The sequence below is a fragment of the Nanorana parkeri genome, unplaced genomic scaffold (assembly GCF_000935625.1).
Source record: "Nanorana parkeri isolate BGI_ZX_2015 unplaced genomic scaffold, ASM93562v1 scaffold1489, whole genome shotgun sequence".
Taxonomy (NCBI): domain Eukaryota; kingdom Metazoa; phylum Chordata; class Amphibia; order Anura; family Dicroglossidae; genus Nanorana; species Nanorana parkeri.
The window spans coordinates 268,485-278,038 of NW_017307757.1; the positions used below are offsets into that span (position 1 = coordinate 268,485).

Here is a 9,554-nt window from a genome sequence, read left to right on the forward strand (position 1 = left end):
TCCCACATCTGTACAGAAAGAAAGCATCATTACTTTGGATATTTTCTTTCCTGTTTTTAAGTCGTATTTTATCCCCTTCTGTTACTAAGCACATAGTAAACAAATCTGAATTTTGCTTATTTAGAAAGTCTTTCACAAAGTAATGGAAATGACACTTGATTTCTCTCTTCTATGCCTCGTCCATCTTATGCACACAATAGAATATTAAAACTAAATATCACACTTAGGGCCAGTTCATACTATAGCACTGCAATAACACACTGCACACCTAGTGTGTGGTAATGTGTGCGAGGTATGTTGCATTGGCAGGGCTGGAAAAATGCACTCGTCCACTCGTCTGTGACGAGTGGACGCCAGTGCTGGACGAGTAGCTTCCCGACCGGCTGTTGTAATTAAACGGCCGGCCGGGAGCTTTACATTCATTTTAACTCCTTTACGCCGCCCGCGGCGAACCGAGGAGCAGGAGAGCTGCCGCCGGCCAGTGGACTGCATTACCCAGCAGTCACCCTGGCGCAACGGAGGTGTGGCCGTGAGGAGACGGAAGGGGCTTCCGACGTCCAGAGAACACATGAGGTGTGAGGCGACAGAGATCCTGCAGGTACTGTGCCGTGTGTGACACTGTCAGCATATCACTTCCCTTCTCCATCACTGCATGATACAGTACAGAAGTGATAGAGAAGAAGGGGAACCTATCTTTCCCCAAAATTTTTTAACATAAATTGCAAGGCTATAGTCCGGTCATGCTGACTGGTGAAATTTTTGACTGACTGGTGAGACACCGTCAAATTTTTCAAGCCCTGTGCATTGGCATTCATTTGATCCGATGTACCTCCCAGGCTGTGCAGCAACATAAAAGTAATGCACACTACTTTTTTCAACGCACGGTATTTCTGTACCAAGCGGGAATGCACTGCTGCTGGGAAGTGCTTTCGGATGCTATTCAAATGAATGCCAATGCAACACACATAGCGCAAAGTAACGCTAGTTGTATCCTATCGTGTGTATAGGGCCTTACCATGTTTCTTTGCTGTATTAGTCCTTTGTATTAATTCCTCAAACCTCGGGATTCCTATTTACAAAGTTACATAGTATTTGAGGTTGAATAAAGACACAGGTCCATCAAGTCCAACCTTTGTGTGTCTGTGTGTGATTGTGCCTGTGTATATGTGTACACGAGTCCCTGTGCGATCCAGTTTTTAAGTGTACCTGTACCCCTGTATGTTGCGGTCTCTGAGGAAGGTATCTAAATGCTTTTTTGAATGATTCAATACTCTCAGCTGATACCACTTCTTGTGGCAGCGAGTTCCAGACTTTAACCGCTCTGACTGAAAAAAAGCCCCATACGCCCCTTGTGATTAAATCTTTTCTCCACCTGGCAGGGCAGGGGATCTGATTTTCTCCTCCTGACCTGTCAAGTTTTTATAGCAGTATAGTGTATGTCCCCTATGGGTAGCCTGGAGACCTTTTGGAAAGCCGTGGGACACAGTTGCAAGTGTGTTTGCATTAAATAAAATAGTTCTGCTTTAAGGATAACTGCTGGTATGAGTAACAGCTTCAGAAAAATACAGGAAACAATCTTTAAAATACGGCCACAGTAACTGCATTAGATCTATCCTTATATCATCTTCTCACAATCCCCTGCATCAGGATCCAGATTATAAGATTGGATGATTATGCATTGTTAGCCAATAAGGCCCTATTGTAGTGAATGATGTGGCCATGTTTTCCGTTTCCAGTAGGTTAAAGGAAGTTGTTCAGGCAGGGAGGAGCTCAGAAATGTGATTTCACAGTCTAATAAGCAAAGGGTGGAAACTTAATATGGAATTCCGCAGCCAGTCTGTTCAATCCAGAAGCCAGCAGGATTTTTTTTAGGAGCCAGCTGCCCTGATGAGAATCAAAAGTTACATGTTAGCTGTAATATTTAAGGGGCATTGGCTACCTGGCTCCTGGGATGTGTCAAGTCATGCAATATGCATATCATATGAAACCAAAAGCTGAAAATTGTACATATATCTACTTAGTTCCACTCCAAAACCAAATGCAGTTCTTGATTGGGGCAGAGCCAGCCCCAATCAACATAAAGCAAAATACACACCTTACTCGAAACTTTACTACTTGTTTGCTTGACTCATCCACAAGGAAGGTATGATTAGGAGGATACCATATTCTGTCAGTCTCGTTCATTAATGCAAACAGGCTATAATAGACTGGCGTCACACCTGTAAAAAAGAAAAAATATATATATCATTAAGAATTTTAGAATTACAAAATGCAAGTTTGCTTTTTATACCTTTTTTTTGGCAAAATATATTCCAACTCAGTATTCTATCAGTAACTGCCACAAAGCACTTTGTGACAAACTGACAGCAGCTAACCATTGAACCCAATATAATATAATATGAGAACACCTTGACCTTCCTAAAAATGTTTGATAAGAAAATAACCTCATCCCAAAGAGGGATGCCTAAACAATATTTACTAAACCATGGCTGCCCTTTTATGCAAGCATAGGTGTCCTAATGTTCGTAAATTAAAAGTAAGTTCTGCATGGATTATTTTTTATTCCAACACCTTACTTCTGTTTGCTTTCACATAAGAGATATAGACCATGCTTAGGAAATACTTAACACATTTCTCTGTGGAAAGACCCCCTTTTCATGTAAAATCAAGCTTCCCTGCCTCCTGAGCATCCCTACTAGCTAGATTATAATACACTTCATCTTCTACTACCTTTTTATGTACATGTGAATAGGAAAGGCAAGACTCCAGGATTATCTTGGAAGTCAAAAGAGAAATAAGGGCATTAATCATCTTCTCTTTCATGTTTAAAGCTTACCTGAATATACTGAACAAAGAAGCTGATGCACATTGCAATTGGTCAATAATTATTGTGATAACAGAACCTCCAATTGTTACAACTATATTTAGATTGATGGCCCTAAAGAATGCGGATGTTAATAGATTTACATTAGTATATAGGTCGATATATTGAAACCTCTGCCTAAATGTAGTGGGTAGTTTTTCATGTGTAGTATTTTTCTGCGGGGTTGTGCAACCATATAATATGTTTGTGACTCAGAGCACAATTTCATGTTACGTTACATTTATTCTTCGCATTGCAGTTTCAACAAAATCCACAGTCAAAAAACATAATTTTGATTTCACATGGGCGTGACAGGCCAGACAGAAACTGCTTTGCTGTATATGCAGATTTTACAGCCTTGCACAATGTAATAGTTCTTGGCAGACCTTTGCTGTGCCTACGTGCAGCTAACCCCAGGAGTTGCTCATAATAATTAGCAAGATAGAAGTAATGACTAATACACAGAGAAACAAAAGCACATGCAGCTTATCTGCAAGAGATTTTGCTTCTTTGTGTCCTAATCCAGCGTTTTTCAACCACTGTGTCGCGGCACACTAGTGTGCCGTCAATAAATCGTTAATTTCTTTGATCGATCAAAATTATTTTGATCGATCACCTCTGTGTGCACATCTCATGTATACCTTGTGTAACGTAAATACAAAACAATACCTATGGACTAAACTAGACGTTTGCTTTGGATGTACTTCCAACCTAAAACAAAATCATTAAAGCAGACCTTTACCCATATCTTTAAAATAACAAAAGATAATGAAATGGATTATGGCATTATACTCCCACCCCACGGCGGCTGTATGCATGAACGAGACTAGATCAGACTTTTTCCCTGGCAGCTTTTGCAGATGACCTGATCTTTTTTCTCGCCCTCCCCCTGGAAACTGTTCCAGCACTGTTGGCAGAGTTGGCTGTTTACGGTTCTCCGTCTAAATTCAAAATCAACTTGACAAAATCGGCAGCACTGAACGTGACACTACCCTCCGGAGATTTAGAGACCTTATGCGCTACGTCCCCATTCCCGTGGGCAAATCGATCTTTAAAATACCTAGGCACACACATATCAGTGGACTGCAAGGCCCTCTTCGATCTCAACTTTGTCCCTCTACTCAAAAAAACTAAAGAGGATGTGATAGCGTGGCGCCCATTGACACTTTCACGGTTCGGCCGGGTGAACTCCTTAAAAATGAATGTTCTGCCGAAATTTCTGTACTTGTTCCGATAACTTCCGATAACTATCCCTGGATCCTACCTCCTTCAACTACATAGACTCATCACACGCTTTATTTGGGCAGGCAACCCTTCCCGCCTGCGACATACACTACTGACTCTTCCTAAGAACTCTGGAGGTGTTGGCCTCCCGGACTTTGCCAAATATTACAAGGCAGCTCTGCTTACCAGAGTGGTAGATTGGAGTTGTCATCGTGCAACTAAAAGCTGGGTCCCCATTGAGGAGGAGGACTCCCTGACCCCGCTTGCTGGACTGCCCTGACTGTCGGCCTCTCTACCCCATTTAATTCACACCCATCCTACTATCGCCCCAACCATTATTCAATCCATGTCTGTATTCAAGGTCTCCACCCTATCGCCATTCCCCTCGCCTATGACACCGATCCTTGGTGACCCGGATTTCCCGCCGGGCATGGGAGAGGGTAGATTGAGCCACTTTATGAGGCACGGGTCTTCCGAGTTGGCGACCTTCGTATTAGAGATGGATGGCTTTCCGTCAGCGAGTTGCAAGCGATTGTTGACCCTCCTCTAGATTACTGGAGCGATCTCCAACGCAGACATTTTCTGTGCTCCATTCGCACGCCCCAATCTCTATCGCGACCCTTGACGACATTTGAGCAGATATGTCGGGACGGCTCACTGGTTCGCCATGTTGTATCTCTTGTCTACTCTGCCCTGGTAGGACCCACTTCTACACCGGAACCCAGATATGTGACCAAGTGGGAAAGGGACCTTGACATGCATTTCACTCAGACGCAGAAAGACAGCATATACTCAATGGCTCACAAATCCTCCATTTCATGCAAGATCCAGGAACTCAGCTATAAGATTCCCGGTGGTACAGGGTACCGACGCTGCTGCATAAGATCTTTCCCTGGGTTTTGCCTTTGTGTTGGCACTGCCGGCGGGCCCCTGGGTTTTTGTTCCATATTTTTTGGACATGCTCGAAGATATCCCCCCTTCTGGGATCAAGTCCTGGAGATCATCGAGCGGCTGACCATGATGGCGTTAAAAAATAATCCGGCAGCCTGCTTGCTACACCTTTTTGGATTGCTCTATCAGTCGCTACAAAACGTCTCTGACCGCTTCCTTACTGAATGCAGCTCGGGCATGCATCCCTATACTTTGGAAACGCACGACTCTCCCATCCCTTCGTTTGTGGATGGCTAGAGTAGATGACATATACCGAATGGAGGACCTGTCCTCCTCCCTCAAGAATACAGAGGGGAGATGCAGGTCCACTTGGAGCCCGTGGATAGCTTTCCGGTATTCGGACACTTATTCCAGAGAAATGCCGGTGCCTCCCGGACTGACTCTGACCGCAGTCCCCCACCGCTAAGCCCAGGGCCGCGTATTGCAGTCGATGTGTCGGCAGGGTAATCCAACCTTTGCCTTCCTCTTCAACATCACTGTCCTCTGCTTCCTACCCATCTGTGCTTCCTCTCCATGGTCTGTTCTTTGTCCAGCTATGTATAGGTCTTCACTCACTTTCCCTCCATTCTACTCCACCTTCCCTGGTCTCCGACCTTTTGCATGGGTCTATAACTTTACCTTTCTACATTCCATACTCCCCTTACCTTTCCTTCCGCCACTGCTTTATAATTTTTGCAAAACTATTCAGACAGAGTAAATAAGCAAATAATCACAAAATAGTATTAAAACAAAGTTATTTTATGTCCACGTGTGATGTGCATGGCACGTGATCTCTATCTCCCCCTGTCATTTTTTCCGACCAGATTGACACTTTTGGATGGAGATGCACATGCTCTATAATCCATGATACGTAACTTGTTGCTCATGCAATACCCGATTGATGCCTGCACTGTTGATCTTCGAATTGTAATACGCATTTAAGAGTTGCTGCACTACACTTTTACTATTCTGGATTTGTTATACATTTTTATGCACTGTTTGTTGTGCACTGCTCATATTGAGACTGTATTTTTCATGCATCTTTTTACATTTCAATAGAGACGTTTTGATAAAAAAAAAAAAAAAATAACAAAAGACACCTTTAGAAATGTTTAGTAACAACAATCAAAAAACACATGCTTCTAGATAATTGCCGGCTTTGTATTCTTTGCATAACTTATTTCTCTTTTCTTCCCCAGTCTTCTGACAGTGGCCATGTTTACTAAGGGCAGATTACTAGCTCTCCTATTCTGGCACGTGACTCGACATGTGACTATGCACATCATCTCAGGGGAGGAAAATGCCTTTCCCTGAGATTTCCCAGCAATGCTCTGCTGATAAGGCAATCCCAGTGGGCTTTGCTTTGGCAAACTGAAGTAATTTGCTTTTTCAAATCAGGAAGTGAATGCTCTGCAAGTGTAAGCATTTCAAAATCACAGCATTCTACACCTGACATGTCTATGTTATTATTAGTCATCATACATAGAGGGATGCATTGGTAGAATTTCATTTTTAAGTGTAAAGGTCTGCTTTAAAAGGAGAACTATGGGGTTAAGGCTTTTCCCCATAGTTCTCCTTAGGGTAACGGGAGGACACAAACAAGCGTCCTCCAGTCACCCTAGGCTCAGTATACCGCGAGCTGTAGCTCGCGGTATACTGAGATGCCGCAGCTGAAGCGAATCCCGGCAATTCTTCTGGGATCCGCCCAGCTGCGTGACTGACAGCTGGCTATGCCTATCTAGAGGCAGAGCCAACTGTACCCGCCCCCTCCCCCGTCTGTTCCGCCAGTCAAACCTGGCGGATCAGAGCGGGATGGAGGGAATCCAGCCCCTCCCCTGACACGGCAGAGAGCCGTGACAGGATCGAGAGGTGAGCGAACGCCGGTATGTGTTCGCTCACTTCCCAATCTACTGAGCCGACCTGTGACAGTCTCATTGTCACAGGTCGGCTAGAACTGTGAGGTGAGTGAAAAGCACCCACCTCATAGTTCTCCTTTAAAGACTAGTGACATGAGATGTGCTGCTTTCTGCATATACCTTGGGCTGCATTGCCCATTCCTGCCTCATTCCATAAAGAAAATGTTATCAAGAAGCCTTTCCAAAAAACAGAAGGCTTTTGGCAAAAGCATGTAAATGCCGATGTGTAACCACGATCGGCTTGTACTACTAAACTGGACATTTGATTAGGAAAGGCATTTTTGCTGTCTGCTGACAATAAGCCATTCAAAAAATCAAACAGCTGCTAAAGAGGACATTTTAGTTTTGCTCTGAGCTACTGAGCATTTTGGTCCAAAAGTATCAAAATAAAGAATATAAAACTTATCAAGGAATAAATATTTATAGCAGAGATTTCTGAGAGTTTGCAAAATATGTTAAAGAACTCCAGGCAAAACTTCTATTAACCCCCACACTGCAAGGGTAAAATGCTTGTTTGTTTCTATGGAGAACAAAAAAAAAATGAAACTTGCCCGATCCTCCACTGCAGCGGTCTAAGGTCCCCGAGTCATCACATTCTATACACAGTGTATAGGACGTAAGGATGCCAAAAAAGACATACCATTGTTGAAGAGTAGGAGGAGACAGGCTGAAGGCAGTACGGTCACAGCCGGCCAGCTCCGAGGATCAGGTGAGAATAACTGTTATTTTCCTCCCTAGACCAAAACGTGCAGTTAACCCCTGAAGTGGTGGTAGCCCCACTGTAAGGGTTAATAAAAGTTTTGCCCAGAGTTCTTTTTTAAAAGGCCATATTCACAACTATGCATCGCAAAAGGCAGATGTTGCGACGCCATTAAAAAGCTTGTTACTTGTCACCTTGTTTTCAGTGGGTCTGGTCCACATAGACATATTATGATTTTGTGCAAAATGGAAACTAGTTCAGGTATGTTTTTCACCCATCGATGTGTGTTGATGGGCGCACAGAAGTCAATGGGAGTGCATGCAAATGCACAAAACATGCGTTTTCACGCACTGCAAATGCTTGGCTACTGAGACCCAGGCCTGGCAACAGGCCATGTGCTGTTAATCTAGCTACATTTGGAAAATGGCTGGCTCTTCTTACATCTCCCTAGGTGCTGAGCACATAATAATTTGAGAAAACACATGATTAAAACCCTCAATGAAAAAATTCAAAAGCACACAGGTATGAAGCCAGCCTAAACATAAAATAAGGAGCAGTTTTTGCTCACACTTTACCTGCAATAAATACAGAGACTGCGTTCCTATCACGAAACCATAAAATCCTACAATTGAACCAAAGTAGTCAAGGAAAGTGCTGCAGACAGGTGTTGGGGGGGGGATGAAGTTTTGCATATACAAAGTATGCAAACGTGAGTCTTCAACTCAAAGACAAAAAAAAGAAAATGTCCAACGGCTTTTTACAAGACACCTTTTTGATAACATCAGGGACTTCCTCTTTTATAAGAGCGATGAAGAAAGGACAGGAAATATTAACCTAAAATACATTGTTCTGAAAAAGATCCTCTAAAAAGAAAAAGAAGTCACTTGAAACATACCTATATGTGGAAATCTATGGGGCATATTTATAAAGCAGTGAATCTGAAATTCACCAAACATTTACTACAGATGGACCTTCCAGGTGGACAAGTTTTAAATGACCGCGATTGATTCACTAGGTCAGGGCGGTAAAAACAGAACAAATATTGCATCCCTTTTACAACTTCTCAAACATATATAAACCAATAACAAAAAAATAAATATACAGCAGCTTACCAATCCTTAACTGTGATGGCTGCATTAGGTTTTCTTTAGGCTTTTTTCCCCCTTTATTTTTACCTAGTAATCCTGCAGATAACAAAACATTGTGTCCTATGGTGGCTATGCTCACTCATCTACATCTACGGAGAAGCCATGGCTGTCACTCTAGGCTACAACACCTATTCAGACTACAAACACATCCTGGTCTCTACATCTTTATTACACCGAGGACTGGGGAGTTTAGAGTTTACAGAAAACAGTTTAGAAGGAAGATAACGCTGTTTGTGACTTCAACTCAATACACAGGAATTGACACAGACACTGCATTTCTGGCAGGATCAACAGGTATTTTCTGTGCATGCTACAAATGTTCTTAACATGAAAAGTAGAAACAAATGTATCCACCTCATCTAAGGACTTGCAACATATTAAAATTCTGTTCTTCAGTATAGATATCTTTTAGGCTAATGATGAAGGATGTTTTTGCTATATACAACACAAGTGGAAGAAACACAAGCACCTGGCAAGGATATAATATCGCATGCATCTCAGTTCTCATAGAAGCAGCAAGAGCATTAGTGGAGCATGGGGATTTCCATTTTGTACACAAGAAAATTAAATGGTTGTAAGAAAAATACAAATTTTCAATGTTTTGGATTTTTGGGACTTTTTTGGAAGAAAACAGGATAGAACATCAATGCTGTGTGCTAATGACTGTGAAAAGGTAAACTTTAATGATACTGAATTATTATCTGGGTTGTATAGCAACTATATATATATATATATATATATATATATATATATATATATATATATATATATAT

General features: G+C 42.3%; 1 protein-coding gene across 1 annotated transcript in view; it reads right to left on the minus strand.

The window, feature by feature from the left end:
* JAK2 (Janus kinase 2) overlaps positions 1-9,554 on the minus strand; it is a 96,856-nt gene that overhangs the window by 78,493 nt on the left and 8,809 nt on the right. Inside the window, exon 2 of the mRNA XM_018570263.1 lies at positions 2,096-2,219. Coding sequence (XP_018425765.1) covers positions 2,096-2,219 — 124 coding nt within the window. The remainder of the gene's footprint in view (positions 1-2,095; positions 2,220-9,554) is intronic.